The sequence below is a fragment of the Melanaphis sacchari genome, unplaced genomic scaffold (genome assembly GCF_002803265.2).
Source record: "Melanaphis sacchari strain LSU unplaced genomic scaffold, SCAv2.0 Contig48_pilon_pilon, whole genome shotgun sequence".
In the NCBI taxonomy this organism is placed as follows: Eukaryota; Metazoa; Arthropoda; class Insecta; order Hemiptera; family Aphididae; genus Melanaphis; species Melanaphis sacchari.
In genome coordinates, this window is record NW_020271327.1 from 583765 (window position 1) to 604654 (window position 20890).

General features: G+C 23.8%; 1 protein-coding gene across 1 annotated transcript in view; it reads right to left on the bottom strand.

Moving 5' to 3' along the window:
• Positions 1–7869, bottom strand: part of LOC112598498 (A disintegrin and metalloproteinase with thrombospondin motifs adt-2-like) — a 44406-nt gene extending 36537 nt beyond the window's left edge. The window contains exons 1-2 of the mRNA XM_025344981.1: positions 7796–7869; positions 4362–4545 (exon numbers count right to left, since the gene is read on the bottom strand). Coding sequence (XP_025200766.1) covers positions 4362–4460 — 99 coding nt within the window. The 5' untranslated portion in view covers positions 4461–4545; positions 7796–7869. The remainder of the gene's footprint in view (positions 1–4361; positions 4546–7795) is intronic.
• Between the last annotated feature and the right edge of the window lie 13021 nt (positions 7870–20890).

A 20890-nucleotide genomic window follows, 5' to 3' on the forward strand; every position in this document is an offset into this window, starting at 1 on the left:
CTACTGGTCAAAAATATTTAAGAATTGGCGCAATAGATAATTATATGTACACCGTAAGTTATACCAATATTATATTACTTATTTACTTAGTTTTCTCGTGAAAGCGAGCAAAGACACTTACGAGTGTAAAGATAAAACTGTTAAGTCAGCATTGAAGACGCTTGATACATAATTTATTGTTCAGTCATTTTATCTATTTGCCGCATACCATTGTTACAATAATAATATAGTTAGAAAAGTTTTATTTTTATTTTTATAAACCTTATTAGATAATATTAATATTATTGCAATCCATGAAAACGTTACGCAATAATAACAATAATAATGGCTGTTTAAAACAGTTTTATTCATTACTATATATATATACGCATGCATATATTTTATTCGCAGTGTAGTTGAAGCAGCGTTAATTTTTATTTTTACAGTTCATTTCATCAAAATATCATTTTATGAAAACGTTTTATACAATATTTTTCTACTGCATCGCGCGAACCGAACATAAATTGTAATGGATTTATTTATTATACTCGCCCGGGAACGCATTATTTATATTTTATATAAAACTCATTTTATTCGTTCCGACATATATTATATATGTTTTATCTGAAACCTTTTCTTAGGTCTTAGTCAGAAAAGAATGATTAAAAAAGTAAGTATACAGGGTAGTTTTATTTATTTAATTTCATCTTGTTTTTAAGCTAAACTTGTGCGTTCATTAGTTAATAATTATTAAATAGAAATAATTACACTCAATATTCAAAGAAAAAATATTTAGATTTTTTACAGCATATAAATACGCTAGGTATACAATTTTGTGTCGATGAAAACTTTTTTTTCATAAATTAAGCGTAAGTATTTAACGAAATGAACGTACTTTGTCACACTGCATAACCTGTATTGGGCATTGGCGGTAACTTTTTGAATTATATTAGCACCATAATGAATCACGACCAATAAATAGATGAACAACTGCGAAGAGTATCGAAAAATTTTTTTTAGGTATGGAGGTGCTGACTAAAATTAAATCCGTGGTTATAATTTATGAGTGCTCCACAATCTGACAAATAGCGGATTGATTTCGTGTGTAGATTAAAATCATATAATTCAAACGTGGTTTGTGAACAAAAAAAAAATCGATTATTTTTACAAAATCTTGTTTGACGGTTTCATTACCACAAATCATGGCTTATTTTTTATTTTTTTTTTTTTTTTTTGGTAGGTGGGTGTAGGGTTTTATTTAAATGAATTAACTAACTTTAATTGACCAAAAATAGGGAATTTTTAAAAAATCTTCTCTCTCACCAGGTCAGTAAATCTTGATGACGATATGTCATGACATAGGTGGTGGATTTGTGGCCTAATCCTTTATACCACTGGCTTCACATAAACATTGTTTAGTTGGTTGTCTGTTACTTAGTATATATATATAGGAATCATTATTGAATTATACTCCTGAGAATAACAATAACGACCGTGATAAACCTATTGCGTCTCATATGCACCATACGATATGTGTATTCTATTATATAATTTTTAATTGAAGCATTACTGAGAGGTAATTATTTTGACTCTAATTTTAATTTGATAATATACTCATCTAACGTAAAATCGAATTATCAATAGAACGTAAAAACATAACTTCCGGTATGGGAATTTATCTGGGGTGTAAAACGAGGTATAATAATAATAATAATAATAATACGATATTCTCTATTATTTTTGCTCCGTTACATAATCACGCGTAATATGTTTGAAATGGGTAATAATAGAAAATCCAACGAATGAGACGAACGAGTCTACACTCTATAGTATAAGAGTTTAATTTATAATTGCAGGACGAGAACAGAATAGAGTTATTATTTATTGATCAAAGATCAGACTCGTTGGCTCCTTCAAGCTTATTTATATGTATACTATTTATCGATTTAGGGTGAAATAGTCATCAAAGTTAAAAGGGATATAATAAAATAATAAGTATGTAGTCAAATTAGTGGTTAAAACAATTTGATTTTGTGATTAAACTAGGAAAAAAATTAAACCATGCATTTTGCAGTATATGTTGTATATGTTCGCGAGCCTATTTTTTACATAACATAATACGGTCAAATAAACGTCAATATATGAGATGACGAGATATGCATATCTATAAAGATTGGGAAATATTGATATTGTATAGGTACATTACCTGATCATTAACGTCAATGGCAAGTTTAATTTTCTTTATTAAAAATTAAACGATATATTTGTACAAAAATGAGCATTATATAGGTACATTTAATTAACTCATTAATTATTCGTTCAAATTTATTTTAGATAGGTCAATTATTTTCTGCTTTGCAATTTATAGTTAGAAAAGACGTAAGTTTGAAATTAAAAAAGTTTGTATGATCACATAAAACTTATTATATGATAAAAAAAATTTAAATTATTGAAAATATTATAGCCATTTAGTATAATTAGTTTCCATTTTATTAGATTTTGTATAATTTAGTTTTAAGATTAAAAAAAAAAAATGAAATTGAATATGATCGGCGAATCATTGTATAACATACATAAATACACATTTTATTAACCAAATACAGTTCCCTTCATATCACTTGGTATGGAAAATATATCATTTTACAAAAAAACAAGCATATTACATTATATTATACTATATTATATTATTTCGTTCTAAAGTTTTGGTAGACAAACGAATGTGAAAACTTTTTTTTTTAAATCAAACAACTTTAAGAGTTATACTTTTTTCAGCGGTTCTAGATCTCAATAATTATTATTTATATCATATTAAACATAGAATATTATATTTTTAGAAAATTTAAAATATTTTAAAAATTTAAGATAATTTAATGGTTGTAAAATACTTTACACGAGTCACCGGAGAAGAGGTAATATACTCGTATTATAATATACGAAACGTTTAAATACGTAATATTATACAAGTATGTTTACTAGCTTTGTGATGACTGACTATATCATGTCTATATAACTCAAGTATTATATTTTTGCTTGAAACTCAATTAAATTAAAATTCATGAGTTGCTTTTTATTAACTTACATACCTAGCCTAATATTAATAATACGAGTATATTAGGTAATAATTTTGTAAACCAACTTATTAATTTTGTTTTCTCTACAATGTTTGTAATGTTAGAAATATTATTAAAACGGTTTTAATTAATAATTCAAAAGTCTATATAAGCGATATTTTGCCTTCATTATAATACTTATATATAAATAAATGTGTTATTGATATTAATTTTAATATAGGGCATAAAAAGTTGTAACACACTGTGATAATATAAATTTAAAAAAAATAAATACCTTGCTAAATAAACTTTTTACAATATATACTTTTGTAATATTCAAGCCGTAATGCTTATTAATAAGAATTAAATAATTATAATGATAAAATGATTTATATTATAGGTGGAATGGTTGTATATTAAATGTGTAAACATACGTCAAATATTAGATTCATGAGTGTTGGAAAAAAATGGGTAAATACACTAAAAAATAACATTGTAAATGTGTTTATTGTAAACTGGTAAATTGGTAACTACAATTCAATAAATAAAGGTTTAAATACTTTTAAAATAATATGTATATATATTATATATGTATATACTATATTATAATACAACGGCTTAAATGACTAATCTCGATCACATCATCCGTAATATTAAAAATATCTAGTATCATTTAACTATCTATTAGGAAATGTATATGTACATATAATTATTATAAATTTTTAACAATAATCAGTGAAAAGTTCAAACTGAATGTCGAAATTTGTTTAATTTAATTTTTTATAGTTATTTTTGGACTTTATTTTTCAAATAAATAAAAATACAAAATAATTAAAATAAATAAAAATTAACCAAATTATTAGAAATAGATATTTTTTTTATTAAAATAATATTGTAATGATTTCAAACAATTAAAATTGATCTCATATTTATCTAAATCAATCTCAGTTTGCAACGTAGACGTTTTTATGATATTCCATGAAAATAATTATAGTGGAAGAATTTTTAATGGTATTTCAATTTAGATCAATACTGTTGAAAAATTTCATTTAAATATCTCGTCATACTTACATGAATATACTTGAAGATACTCGGGAAAATATTTATAGAATTCTTAGATAAAATCTCATAAAAAATAGACATACAGTACCAAATTGTAAGTATATATTGCAGACAGAGATATAATATCTTAGTCCATGTACAGTGTTTATAGAAAAGTCGAAAAGGATACCTTTTTAATCACTTCGGTTTAAACTTATAAAATGGTGGGGTGGATGAATGGTGTGGATGAAAATCGATTTTTTTTTCGTATATAAACGTTGTAAATCTTACCTGATAAACGCTGTCCGAAAGCATAGAAGAACAAACTTGCATTACTTGCAACAGTGAACTGTAGGAAAACGCAAACACAACGGCAGCGGAGCTCTTCATTGTTTGAAGTTCGGACAAAGTTTACGCAAAAAATGGTTAAATTCCACGTACAGTCAAAGCCAGCAGTTACATGGATTAAACGTCTCTAGTAACGGAAAAATGTAAATGATTGGAAAGAAACAATATGTTATTATAATATTAAAAGCGATGTGGGCAATTTGTCGTCCAAAATGCAATACCGATTCACGTCATGGAGGTTAGATAATTATAAGGTAGACACCATAGCTATATACTATTTTGTATTATTGTATGTTTATGTTAACTTGGCACTTGTTGGTACATTTTAACGTGGACGACAGTATTAATAATAATAACAATTAAATTATTCAAAAACGCGTTAGTTAGAGAAGCCGGTGAGTAGGAATACGTGGGTTTTTAGGGGGACCCGCTTCGTCGAAACTATTTCTGCATATTGAATAATAATAATAACTTTTTTTATTATTATCATTATAACGGAGTTTAAATAAAAAAAATATAATATTATACCCATTTATTATTTTTATTGCGGTTAGCATAGTACGTATCGTTTAATAATATATAATATAATATTATTATATCAGATTTTGGATCCTCAAAAACAAAATATAGTAGAGTGGATACTGGATAGATATCGCTAGTTGAACATAAGTCTATAACATGTCAATCTTGCGGTTATTTGTGTAAACGAATGTTATCTATCAATGAAGAATGAGTTTTTATATTTTTCGTTCATCTAGATAACAAAATATTAATTTAATTAAAGAAAATAATAATTATTATAATAAAATACTGAATATCATTCATAATGTATATAGTTGAAGAACCCGCTGTAATCAGTATATAAAAAAATGAATAATAATAATAATAATAATAAAATTGTTCTCTGGATATTTTTTTATTAATTTTTTTTACCTGCATTCAGTGAAATTACTTTAAAAAATGTCTAATAAAAAATTATTTCCAAAAACTATATTATCAAGGTCTAAAACATTAATCGATATTTTCTACTATTCGTACCTATAACCCCTCTAAAAACTAGACAAAGACAAATAAAATCTGTGCTACTTACATACTCGTATAGTTAAGAATTTAGTTTCTATAAGACATTTCCATATTTTAATATACTTTCTGCGGTGAAACTATCACTTAAACTTAGGCCACTCCTATTTTAGTCCAAACTTTAGAGAAAATTAACTTTAACAACAACTCCTATACCTATATAATTTAATATAAATTGTTATTCGTCGATAAAAATATTTACTTTTGAAAAATCAGATCAAAATATTATATTATAATATAATGTGATAGAGAATACACTGAGTGATGGAGAACAATTTTCAATAACTTTTTTATAAAAATTAAATCATACAATACGCAGTACGTATCTACTATAATGCCTATAATAATATAATAGGTATTAAGTCATTAGGGTTTCCATAATTTTTAAGTTTTTAATGAACATAATTTAAATAAATCATAATATATGGTGTTGATTGATATGGATAAATCAAAAAACGTGTATATGTACTAAAATGTGGAATTGAAATTTTTTCAAAAAAATACTCATGTAACATTTAGTACACTTCAAACGTAGGAAATTATTACTATATTACATGCGAATTTCACGTTTATAAAATAAACATTTAAAATAACATTTATTTTATTTGTTTGGAGATACCATTTTATGCACACGAGTAAAAAGTATGGAAGTACAAATATATACTGTAATGCGCGTTTTTATCATATTTATATTATAGGTAATATTTTATTGGCCAGTTTTCAATTATTATTTTATTATTATCATTATTATGTGATATTATTATATTTTAGCGCTCTGAGCACTGTCACATATTCAACAGGAGTATTATTCTATTTTTTATATTATTAAGTTTAATCAATACTTTTAACTAAATTTTCTAAACATAAACATTAAACATGTTCTTTCATAAACCAATCTACAGTCAACTATAAACGAGTTTGAAACAACTATATTAAAGTGTTTGTCGGTTCGAATAATAATTTTTGAATCCACGTTTTCTTATTACATAATTTATTATATGTTTGCGTAACATTTCAGTAACTCTTAAAATATCATATATTATACGTATACGTAATTATTATACATTTTACTAGGAAATCACACAGAAAAGATAACTAATAGTCATTTTCTTCTGTCAAAAGTTTCAATTCATTATATTCTTAGTATAATACACCAATACGTCAAATATGCTATAATACTTATTAACTATATTATGTCCTTAAATCTCGAGTTTCGAACAAACGGTTAAGAATCGTAGAATCATAAGATCATAAAAGATTCACATTTCGTATTCTAGTTATTATTCGAATGAGTATTCAAATAAAAAGTCTAGTAAGTCTAGTTCATTCGTATTTGCTTTTTAAATTTTAAATTATTTACACGTACCAAGAATTTTTTAATATAATACATCAACATTTTTTAGATTCAATAATGCGTGATTTATCAAGCATGCTTTACGCATATTTTTCTTTGATAATAAATACATTTAAATTCTAATTTTTAAATTTTTAAAGTTTACTGGAGAACCATTCATTGATGATTTTAGATTTTTTTTATAACACTTAAGAAGTATTCTGCGATGATTAAAAATCAAACTCTTTTTTATTGAAAATCATTAAGCAAATTATTATTTTTCTGTTTTTGAAAATGTTAATGTATTCAATTTAAAATTCAAACCAGTAGTCAATAAATTATTAAAATGTACATTAAAAAAAAAAAAAAAAAAAAAAACAATGTATGTAGTATTGCATTTAGCACTTATTATACGATGAAATTTTTTTTTTAATTATAAAAATATATTGATTATTGATTAATATTAATTATTAACATTTTTAAATCATTTTAACTTATCTTAATATGTTTCAAGTCAATTATAATAGGCCTCTGTATAATGTATCTGTAGTATACATTAAATTACTCAAAAATTACTAAATTGAACTTCAATTTATTCAGAAAATAAACATCTACAAGATACTTTAAGACATTTTAAATTATGTTTGTTAAAGCTTAAATACTTTTACTTAAAAATTTCAAAAATTAGTATTTTAATAAATTCGTTATTAAAGTAATAAACGGGGTGAACGTGCTTGGTAAATCACATTGTATAATAATTTTAGTTCCATCCTTTCAAGCCTAGTAATAATATAATTGTATAGCATCATGATATACAGTACGATTTTTGAAACTCGATTAATCGTATAAATTTATGCCCACCAAAATATGAATATTTTAATTTAAGAGAAAACAGACATAAGTCATTTTTTATTGTTGTAACAAACCTTTGATTACAACTTACAATACGATTCAGAACTTTTACCTTTTTTGGAGTACGATTGAACACGCTCAAAATAGAACGATGAAATTACCACCAACTAAAAAAAAAACAGTACTATTGAGAAAGCAATCCTGTGCAACATTGTCATGTATAAGTGGCATTCACATATTTTATATTTTGATATAGTTGTGACTTAATATGCATTTTCAAAATGTTGTCTTCATTAATCTAAAAAAAAATAAAAAATATTGACATTTATTTAATATAGTATCTTATTTTACGTCACTAAGCCTGACCTAAACAAAAACAGTACCGAAATATCACTATATCGATACATATTTCACGTGTAAATTCATGTGCGCTGATTTGAAAATTTAAATGTAAGTATTTCATTTATAAGACTTTAAAAACGGTTGTTAGGCGCAAATTATTTAGCTAGTTTCACATGTTAATATAAATTATTTTTGCTTTATTTTCCCAAAAAAAAAAAAAAACAACAAATGAATATAACATCTATTTTGATAATAATGTATTTGTAAAAAGTGATTTGATGCATAGTAAAATGTTCAGTAAATCAAAAAAATTGTGCAATTGATCATAAAATTTAGATTTTATTAAGTCGTTCTACAAATGCTTTTCATTATAAATATAAATAAACTGTTGACCTTTATATTCAAGATTAATATTAAACATTGTTTAGTATGCTTAAAAAATAATTTTATTTCTATGTCTCATATTGTCTTACATTTTTTTTTTTTTTTTTTAACAAAATATAAAAAAATATATACACTTAAAAGGAAAAAATAGCTGATATACAAAGTACTCAAAATAAAAATGATTGCTTTAAACTTCTAGTACTATGAAATAAATGTCTATATTACTTTATTACTTAGCTATATTTTGAATAATTATTGAAAATTATGCAAACTCGTTTAAGTCCCTAGTCTTAGTTATGAGTATATTTCAATTATTATAGCTGTAACAATTCGTTATAATTATATTTATATAGATTATCGTTATTAATGGATTCAGTGATTTAGTGATGTTATCTCAAACAACAATAGGTTATGATTAAAATCAAAGTTTGAATTTTCAGACTAGGTACTATATATTTGGCAATTTTGCGTGAAATTATAAAAATTAAGCATTCTCAGTCATAATCTCCAAAAAGGCCTAAAAAATGTTTCGACGATAATGATTGTTTTCAATCGTATTTCTTCCATTTATTTAGCAATTTTAAAAACCAAAAACAACTATCAACGTAGAAAATTAATGCTGATAAAATAACATAAAAAATAAACTCTTTACAAAAAATGTTTGTTATTCTTACCGATCATTATTTGATTCTATAAGAAAATTGTTGGAATATAAAATAGTTATTCAATACCTGTATTATAGAATTATTCGTTTCTAAGTGGATTACACTATTACAATACTAAAATACTACCATAAAATATTTCAACTATAAAAATATTTATTTTAACTACTTATGAGCCGATTTATGAAGCCGGCTTTTGATCGGATGTTAAATTTTTAAGAGGTCATTTAATTTAATTAAACACATGTGTAAGATAAACTGAATAAAAATTAAAAAGGAATAACCAATTAATTTTGATGATTTATGAAGGTTATTATGAGTTTTAAAAATGTATAAATTGTCAAAATTTAAATCTCTATGAATGTAATATATTTTAATCGATAAAAAAAAAAATTAATATAATTTCGAAACTATCTTATAAATACGTTCATACATTATTACACCATTTTAAATATATACTTATGTTGGGGTTGTTATTATAGTTTTAACATTTTCAACAGTTAGAGTCTAGAGATAAAAAAAGGCAAAATGTATAAGAAAATTTTGATTCTTTTTTATCGATATTTTATAACGTACCTACATAATAATATATTGTACACAGCATGATTCTTTTAAAGGTAAACACTAATTTTATCGAAACGCATTGACATTTTTGGAAATATTTTTTTGCATAAAAATTAAATCTCTTGTCTGATAGTCTATCTGAATTTATGTTTCAGAAAGTTTAGGTTTTTCTTTTACACTTGATCACTTGATTCATAACATCATTCGTGACTATGATGAAAACGTAAGAAATATATACGTATTATTTCCTTGTTGTTCAAAAAACATGTTTATGATTTTATTTGTTTTCAAACAAACAAATATTAATGGTAACTATTTTTTATATAATTTTAAGTTATTAAAAAAGAGAATTTTTCAAAAATATTTAATTTGTATTATTGATTTAATTATCTATAGATTATAAGTATTTAAGTATTTAAGTTAAGACGCACAGAGCATAATGAATCAACGTTTTGTAGGGTTCCTTTGTGAAACTTCACATTGTTTACCTACACTTTAAATACTTATAAGTTATAACTAGTTGAAATTAATTTTTATACTAAATTATATGTGGTATAAAGTATGTACATAACTTATAATAAATTCTCCAAAAAGTAAAAAAAAAAACGTTTTAATTCAGAAAATGAACTTGAAATATTATTTTTTCAAAATTATTATTGTTTTGTAATGACTTAAATTTATTTAAAAGAAATAATTTTTAAAATTATTAAAATTTAACAGCATAATTATTAATATTTATATTTAAAATACTTACTCTACTGATTATTGGACACGGATGCTAATCGTATGTTTAATAATTAATAGGTAAGTATTTACAGTAGGTATACTATATTATTTTGAACATCAAAGGTATTATTATTGTTTAAAATGTTCATAAGCATTTTTAAATTACCATAATCTTGTTAAGTTGTTGGTGTGGAATATAATAATATATATTATACAATAAATTATGTAAATTTAATGTAAAATATTCAAATAAAATTAAAAATTTACAACTCAGATATCCCGTGTATAGTATAATAATACTATAGCATTGACTTTTGATTTTCATATCAAGTATTAAAATGAACAGCTTATGCGTTATACATGAGTTACTAACAACAAACTATTTCCGAAATATGTACCGGTCAATCATTCCATAGTATATTATAGGTATGCACATAACACGTGCGACAGAATTTCGATTAGAATCTCCGATTTTCGAGCGGAAACCATTATTTAATATATGCACTACATTCAGAGATAATCTCACGTGAGATTTTAGGGGTTCATCTGCAACATATAAATATATACATAGGTAGGTATATATTATTGTCGACTGGGATTTTTGTAGAAATGGGTTAATATGGTTAGAGACTCCCGGGAATAGAAAGGACCGAAAACAGTTTTCTTATATGTGTACATATAATATAAGGTACGAGTATATGTATATCTGATAAGTATCGAAAGGAAAATAATTTTTTTTTCTGATTTATGGTTTAGAATTGACCCAAACAAATTTAAAGGTACCCATGTAGTATAGATATATAATATACGTGTTCCATCGCATTCGTTCCTGTCAATATTCTATTTAGTATTTATGAAAATATATTATTATTACCTTGGAATATTATTCATTATTTTACGTCCACAGTTATGAGCATATTTTTAATTTTTCTCGTATTCACATTGACTCAAAAAAAAAAAAAAGGTAGACCAGTGGGTAACGTTCTGCTGAACAGTAGAAGGTGTAAAATGAGCTACTGTGATGGATGTATTAAATTTAAACTCAAAAATATATTATTGTAAACAAAAAAACATCTCTGAGCAGAAATAGCCTATCAACCTATATAATATCACAAGTATATTTTATGTTACTTTTTTTGATATTGCTAATAAACTAATTTATTTTACTATTTGTATTCGTAACATGGTAGAATAAATATATTTTTGTTGAAAACATTGAAATTGAAAATATAATTATGTGTGTAAAATATAATTATATACGTACATGTTTTAAGATTCTTTATACTATTTATTTAAAAATAATTTCCACGATTTTCCAATTACAATATAATTTGAAAATGTTCAAGATTTTACGTATTTCGTCAAAATTCTTAAATTAGACACGTATAAAAAATATTATGAATATAAATTTATGATATTTTTTAATTTAAAAATAGGCAACATAAGTGAGCCTTTAATTAAAATATAAAACTTTTTTTATTCAGTTAACTATTTTTTATCGACATTTACGAAAAAAAAAAAAAAAAATAAAAATATCAAATGTCTATAAACAGCTCAAAAAGAGTTAAAATATTACTTTAAAAATGATACTATGTATAGAAAATGGTTATATCATAATTTGGTGAAAATTTAAATTTTATACAATTATAATTACATCAAAAAAAAAAACAAAATAAATTTGGTCAAAAACTAATTTGGTGCGAATGTTCTTCCTTTTTTATTAATTTTTATTTGTTTTACACAATTTTGAAAAATATTAGGAATTTTTCATTTTTACCTCTTCAAAGTACAAACTAGATTTAATTTGTTATTAAAAAAAACTCTCGAAGATGAACATTAAAAAATGTTTTAAGTACTTATTGTGTTACACACATTGTAAACACGCATATTATTAAATTTAGAATATAAAAAATAGTTATTTTTATGTTTCTTAAAAATGAATTATTAAAATATAAAAAAAATAAAATTTGATTGTGCAAATGTTAAAAATTGAATGATTAAATTTCAAATAATGATTATGTTCGTTGTGAAAATAGCCTTATACGATTCTTGAGGGAAGGTAAAACGTTTTAAATTTTAAATTATTGATAAAGATGTTCGAATTCTATGTATGATAATAAAAAAATAACATGTGTGTTGTTATATCATTTTTTTATCCTCAATAATTTTTTTCTGTCAATTATTCAACATATTATTGTACTTTTAGCTTTTTTTATTAATGAAAAAATGAATTGCAGGTGGAAAGATTGACCTCCACAAATACGCCCTTGTGATTGTTTTAAATTTTAGTTAGACATTGAGTGCGTACGATAGCAAGCCCTGTAAACGTTAAGAAACCTGTTTAATATTTAAAACATTTCATATTCAGTAATCATATTATATTAATACGTTTTGACTTATTTTTAATTGTATTTCATGTAAAAACTCTGTTTTTATATTTATCTTCTTAAAAATACACATTTAGTTTTGTATATTGTGTTACTGTTACAACATAGTTCTTTTACGTAAAAACCAAACGAATCATTTACATGTCATATTTAAACGAATTAAAATAAAATTATAAAATTTACTTTGTAATATTTTCTGGTCATATTCTACAAAAAAATATACTGCGTAGCATGTAAAACTAAAACTTGAAGTCAATACTTGAATGCTAATAGGAATTTATATTTACTTGCGCAGTTACTTCTTTCTTTGTCTTCGGCAAAAGTTGTCGAAGTATAAAGAATATTTGGTTGCAATGATTTATTTAGTCTTTGATATATAGCCTCGGGAAACTTTCAGATACATTGCTTTGTCGATCTCATCAAAATTTTATAGTCATAAACTTTGTTCTCGTCTGACTGACCACTTTCTCTCTACGCCAAAAACGATTTGTTTGATTAAATTTTAAACTTTTGTTTGCCAAATTCATCATGTTATTATTAATTATACGTCAAACAAAATTTCAAGTAATTGTATATAATACCATAAAAAAAAATATCAATTATTGTAGAAATAATACTTAGGTACCTATACTTTATGATGTGTATATAAAATAAGAGATGTATATTACATTACATATTATATAGGTATTACAAATAATTTACGATTTGTGTGATAGAGATATTGTGAGATCAATAGAATTTTTTTCTCAAAAAAATATCTATTAAAATTAATTTAAAAAGAGACTATTGAAAAAAAAAAACATACAAAATATATTCACTTTTATCGTTTTGTTTTGTGTATTATTGTTTTTACTAGAAGCTTTTAAAGCAACTTAGAAAGGTTTTTGTAAATAGATAATTTCGTTTCACTTTAACAGATGGAAATAAAAATTATAAAAATAACAATGTAGCAGGAATTGAGTTACAAATTAACAGATGTCTTCGATTGTGCAAATATCATAATATGTAGCTATTAAAGCTACAATAATACATTTTATTTTTGATTACACGATTCGCAAAAATTCAAACTTCAATAAAATAAAAATGGGTACCGCTCTGTTGTACAATAAGTGCCGTGAAGATAACTATCATAGGTCTGTTAAATTTTAACTCAATGATATATCATTATATATGAAAAACGATTCTGAATGTTTATTTTATATAATTATTTAAGTAATATATTTTACTTTTAATATTAAACAATAGGTCGATATAATTTTTAATGAGAATTTTTCATTTATTATATTATTAGTATTTAATTATTATAATAAAATATATTCATGACAAAAATTGTAGGTACCTATATGTTTTTAATATTTTTAGATAAATATAAAAATAAGGTTGTTGAGGGAAATGTATATCATTTTATGGAATGTAAATTTAAGTTGCATAAAATATGTTAGATAATAATATAATCTGCTCGCCTGCCCGTGAAATTTTAAAGTCATATAATATAACGTTAAACATATATTGTTATTATCTTCCTGGTAACAATCCAAATATCATAATTATTGAATAAGCATAATGTTAGAGTCATAAGTACTTTATAATTTCGTATGGTTACGAATAAAATGTGTTGACAATAAAATATTCGTTTTAAGAGGACTATCAGTCATAACGAAAAGCGGTAAATTGTTCAATGTGGTCCTTAACAAATATTATTAATAAATTCATAAAAAAACAAATTGAATGTATAAACTTGAAATAGGTACTATATTACTAATATAAATGTGATCTTCTTACTGTCTAGTTAAAAATAATTATTGTCCTATTAAGATTATACCTGACTTTTTTATTCTTTAAATAACACGTTTTGTTACTAACTGACTTAATGTTCGGAGTATGATTTTGTCAATCACTTAATTTGTTAATGTTAACATTATTTTTAACTATAATCGTTTTAGATAGCTTATTATAACTTATAATAACCATCAAATTAAAATTAAGGATTATTATAATTATTTATTATTAAAATTGTTTTCTTCAGTCACACATTTTAAGTTTAAACTGAATTTATACTAAAACAAAATAATGGTACATTTTTGAACAATACCGTAAAGATAGATTTTTTTCTAATAAATTGGAGCACACAACTTAAAATAAATCAACGATAAGACTATATTAATGATTATTTTTGGCATACAAATTATATTTTAAATTTTGGTTAATAGTTAGTATACTACACATAATTAATGAAAAAAAAAGTGAAAATTGCATTATGACTTGTGACATATTAATTTTAAAGCAATGTTAAATTTTATTATTAACAATATACTTCATTTAAATCCAAATAGAGAAAAATAAAAAAATGTGCATGTATCTATTTTAAACTTAAACCTAAATTATATTGATAATTTACTAAGTCGTATTTACATATGTTTTGGTTACATACTATGTATATTTTTGAATTATTATTGAATATTATTAATAAGTCATCATTAGCCTATACTGACATTTTTACTTATTAATTTATTGCAGCGTTTTGAGTGTAGTGTGTCAAGAAGAACTTAATGAATCGCAGCTATTTTAATGAAAAACAAATGAAACGGTTTAAATGTTTATTTGTTTTTGTCCACACGTTAATTGATATCTATTGAACGTTTATAACGTTTATAATGCATATTCTGTATTTTCTTTTATTATATTATGCTCCTCGTTTATTGAACTTTTAGATGCTGTGCTAAGCAATTCATGAATCGAATTTATAACGTCACAGTATGGGAGTATACCTATATGAATGGTTACAAAACTAAAATACTATCCAATATGGGGATAAATTGATAATTCTTTATTCAAAAAAATAATTTTTGAAAGTTTCCAAAAATTTTCTAGAAAATCACCAACAATTTCTTCATTTATTATCAAAAAAAAATTCCTTAGGTAAGATTATTAACTTTTTGAAATTGTTTTTGCTTAATTATTTATTTTAATTAAACTTTTAACAAAAAATAATATTTATCGTAGTTAATATGTAGTATAACTAAGATTTTCATAATTATGTTGTAAATATTTAGAAGATTATTTTGTAACAAAATATTTTTAACACATTTTATTTCTTATAATTAAACTACACTAACTATTGTATTAACGAGGGTTATTGAAATTTGATTTGTAAAATTGAGTCTAAACAAAATGTTCCTTATTATAGCTTAATAAATTTAGGCGAGAAGTGTAATCAAATCTATAAGAATTTCCATTAGGTGTAGATCAAAGTTGTTATCTATATGTATAACATGGATGTCGGTATGTACAAAAACTATTAAACCTAAAATGTGTGGTATTTTTTGTAAAATGGTTTACTTTACATTGTGCGAAAAAGGATTCATAATCATTGAAATCCTCTGATAATCTCACTTTCATCTTGAAAAAAATCAATCACATATACTTTATTTATTTTATTTATATTAAATAAAATATTTTTGTTAATTTTTGGGTCACCTCGATAACACGAATGAGTTGATTAATATTATTAAAAATTAGTATTTAAATGAATATATATAATTAATATGTCGAAATTAAAGATTAAATATATGTAACTCCCAACTAAATTATCTTTGAGCGTCTTATTTGACAACAAACACTAAGTCGTAAACGTATTGTGCCACAAAAAAAAGCGAAAATTATAGTATGATCAACTAGACATGCATGGTAATTGTTAGCCTTTATATCTGATAGTCTGAAGAGTGAGGTTCAAATCAAGAAACTGACTGGATCAAAAAATAGTCACTTATTTCAGAATAGGATATTTAAAAACTCTATACATCTATATCATGTACACAAAATCAGAAATCAAATATATTTTTTGAATACTCACGTTACGCTAAATGTTAGCATTAGACAACCAAATTGAAAACGGATATACTTTTTACGGGCAATGATGCGCACAGGGACAGCTAATTACCAAAATTATGAGTCAATCCTGATAAATAAATATTTTCGTAGCATAAATAGATTATTCTTCGTCAAATATTTTAAAAATTTCATTGTAGATAAAAAATTACAGTATTGTGTCACAAAAATATGAAATGTTTCAAGATAATATTTTTTGAATTTTCAATCAAATAAATAAATCATTATTTTTTGTTTGAATATCAAAATTTTTCAACATTAGAACTCAATACTAACTAAAAAATATGAATTTTCATATAATTTTGCTGTAAAAATTGAAAGGAGGAACTTATTGTATTATATTTTTAAATATTTTTTTATCAAAAAACAATTTTTATCAATTTAAATTTAAAAAAAAAAAAACACTTATAAATTTTAAATATCTATACAAAGCTAAAGAGAGTCAATATATTTTGAAGATAATAAAACATATTGAAAATTCTAGTATAACTAATTAGTAAAAATTGTAATAACGAAATCGATTTTTTGAAAACTAACGTCATGTAAATATTCCCATTTCCACATTAAAAACATTTTTCCAATTATTTTAATATTTTATGAGTTAATACTTTTGATATTTTCCTCCCTACAGTTACTAATTAGAAGTACTAAAATCCAATTTAAAGATGAAGATTGAAACATTTTTTCTACTTTAAAAGTGATGACAGCAAGACACACTACGTACAAAAAAATACACATCACTATAAAACTAATACATTAATCGGTCTGTTAGTGAAATAAATTAATAGATAACTGAATCTTATAAAAAATCTGTGCATAGTGTTTTTATTATTTTAAATTTAAAATATAACCGTTTTCTAATTATAATTAAATCAATTAGTTCCATTAACTAGTGCGAATGAAATTGTATTTTTTCTGTCTAAATTACGATTTTTATTTATATTCAACAATCAACATAATACAATATTGTAATAGTAAGAAGTATGCATATAATATGTACATTGTATGTTCTGAAATAAAATGAATAAAAATAAAAATAAATGAGAAAGTCATAAAATGGAACTAAACTATAACTAGACGTGTCTAGATAGACAACGGATATAGATAAATGCGAGAAGATATTAGGCATATAGTTTATGCGTGTGGCATTCTATTTTACGAATAATAATAATTCGAGGTTACGATCACTTTGTTATGAAAAGAGATAAAAATAAAGAAAAAAGCAGTGGTATTGAGACTTTTGAAAACGGCAGAATGGAGAAAAATGAAAATTATAAAAAAAAAAAAAGGAAGAAAAAATTGCTAGAGGCAATCTAAAAAGATATGAAAATATGGGTAAAGTGCGAAATACGAAATACGATATAATGTACGCATGGGGTGGGCCGAGACGTTAGTCCAGCGATAACAAATGGATAAACCGCAAAAAGACCACGCTCACCCTGTATATACAAATAATATATTTTATATACATTCGTCGGAGATTGTCTCTTGTAATATTTATACAGTAGAAGTCAAGACTATTGCCAGTTGGTTAACTCTAAACAAGCTAGATGGGAGATACACGACGATTGTAAATACAATGAATAAACGGATGTAAGACCAATAAAATGTACAAAAGTTCGAAAATAACAACTGTGCGGATTAAATTGGACTAGCGATATAATAATTGTCTGGCCATTTTAATCTGACTAAAAAAGTAACGTTTTTTATTTATTTTTATTAAATATTACGTTTTTTGTGTTTACAATTATTATTCTAAAATTGATAAAAATCATCAAAGCCAATAAACTACATAAGTATAATACATATTTTTTCATACCAAATTTGAAATACATTTCGAGCAAATTAAAGTATTATTTCAAAAATACTAAAATTAATACGTAAAAAATAAACTAATTGTATTTATGTACTACAATATAAACGCGTATAAAACCAAAAAGAATATGAAAGTCTACATAGAAAAATTGAGAAGTCTAAACTCACAAAAATAATTTTTATATTTGTAGAACATTTTCAGAATTTATTAATTCTGTTATTAATTATGTCAATATTATCCGATATTTATTATATATTTATATGACCATCCGACATTCATATCAATAGTTTATGCACTTTATTGTTTAAGCATCATCTATCTGTTATCATCAACATTTATATCATGCATATTATTAATATAACATTATAATGTCATCAAAAAAGTATATTAAACTGTTTTGTTAACGCAAAATTTAGGTGCAGGAGTGCTAATACATAAATAGTAGGTAAGTACCGGTAATATTGCCATTTCAATTAAAATAATATTTTCAGAGTTTACACACAGGCAATGTTTATAAAAAATTGCTGCTCCTAGTTAATTTTGAATTAAAAATACCACAAAATTATTTCTAGTTATACGTATTAAAGTTTATATTTAATATAAAAATGTAACGGCTATACGTGACATTAGGTGAAAATTAACATTTTTGTACGAAATACTAAAATTAATTTTAATTATTAAAACTCAATTCGCTTTAGTTTGATAGACAAAATTACCAAAATTATATTTAAAATTGTTTGATAGTATTTGAAATCGATCGGAAAACTTTGGGTAAATACCAAAATGTATTATGTAGTATTAGTAGGTGAACTCAAGTAGTTCAAATACGGTTATCTTTGAATATATTCGCGGTTATAGCTTTTTACCACCCTCCCGTTTTGTATGAAGTTCTACACAATAAGTAAACTATTAAAGTTAAAAATCAATTTGTTTAAATCAATAGCTTTTGTTTGAAGTTTGCACTAATTAACAACTTAACTAGTCGATTATCGCAAACAATTTTATTATAGTATATTACGAATTTTGCATTTTAAATATCCAAGTCCTTGAGTTATTTTCATTGTCAGCCTTAAAAAGTATTAACTTATATTACTTCTGAATAAAAATAAATGTTGAGCTTAACGATTAACTGTGAAAATTGATTATACGACTTACCTACACTAAGAATGAATCCATTAAACAATATATAACAATCATTGTGCTTTTGTAGTTTAGTAAACTACCTATACTTATGTCCTATAAAAAACACTCTTATAATATGTCATATTCACTTAATGCATTTATTTTTTTTTTTTTTTTGGATAGTTTCAAAATATACGTACTTTATCACTGAAGGTGAGTTTGGTATATAATATTTTTCTATTTACTGTAACATACTCGTATTATTATGCTGTCATTCTCAAACTAAGAACTTGTTTAGTTGTTATTGTTGAGTTCTCTTATTTATTGTAAGAAATTCGACTTTTGAAGAAGTACATTAATTTTCATGTTTTATGTTAAAAAAATAAATATCAAAAGAATGTATCTTCAAAAATATATCAACTGTGCATGTTGCAAACACAATTACAACACTCTGAAACTTTCTGGCTAAAATAATATATTTTGTACATAGGCGATTTTCTCTTTTATTATATTATATAATAATATATGTAGTAACTAACTACAATAATAATATGCGTTCATGTTTTGTTAATTTTAAATTTCAATCCATTGTTATTGTGTTTTTTTTTTATTTCCAATTAAAATTGTTTAGACAAACTCATTGTAGCTAACAACAATAAACTATAGACAATTCAATATAAATTATGTTAAAATATTCATAAAACATTTTCACGCGAGTGATTCCGTTAGTAGAGGTAAAACCACTATAAATGTTCTCTAAATCTTCGTGTTCTCAATGATAAATTATTTTCGTGTCTATATATGTATTACAACAATATCTTAGAAAATAAAATAACAGTATGCATGAGAGAAAAAAAGGCGTTAAAGATTTTGAATATACGATTAAAAAACGATTTGAATAAATTGTCTGCGTTTGATGCATTAATAATAACCATCCACTATAATATACGACGCAGGAGATTTGAGTTTATAAAAAATGTGCATTGATGTACATGATAAAAAAATAATGTTGTTATAGGCATGCGACTAAACAGAGATGTCAGCTAAATAACACTGCGCATAAAATGTTCACCAGACTAGATAGACTTGAAATAAATTTTAAAACTTAGAAAACTTCAATAAAAAACTATAACTTAGTGAATGAAGTAGAAATTTTGAAAGTAATAATACAGGTACGTGTTTTGGTCGTATTATTCATGTATTTGTAACTCCCAGTTCTCCGAAAAATAAATCGGTTTTTATTATTTTACAAAAATGCCCTAATTTGTCAACAATTAATATGGTTTATGAATATTATATTATTTACCAATCAATAA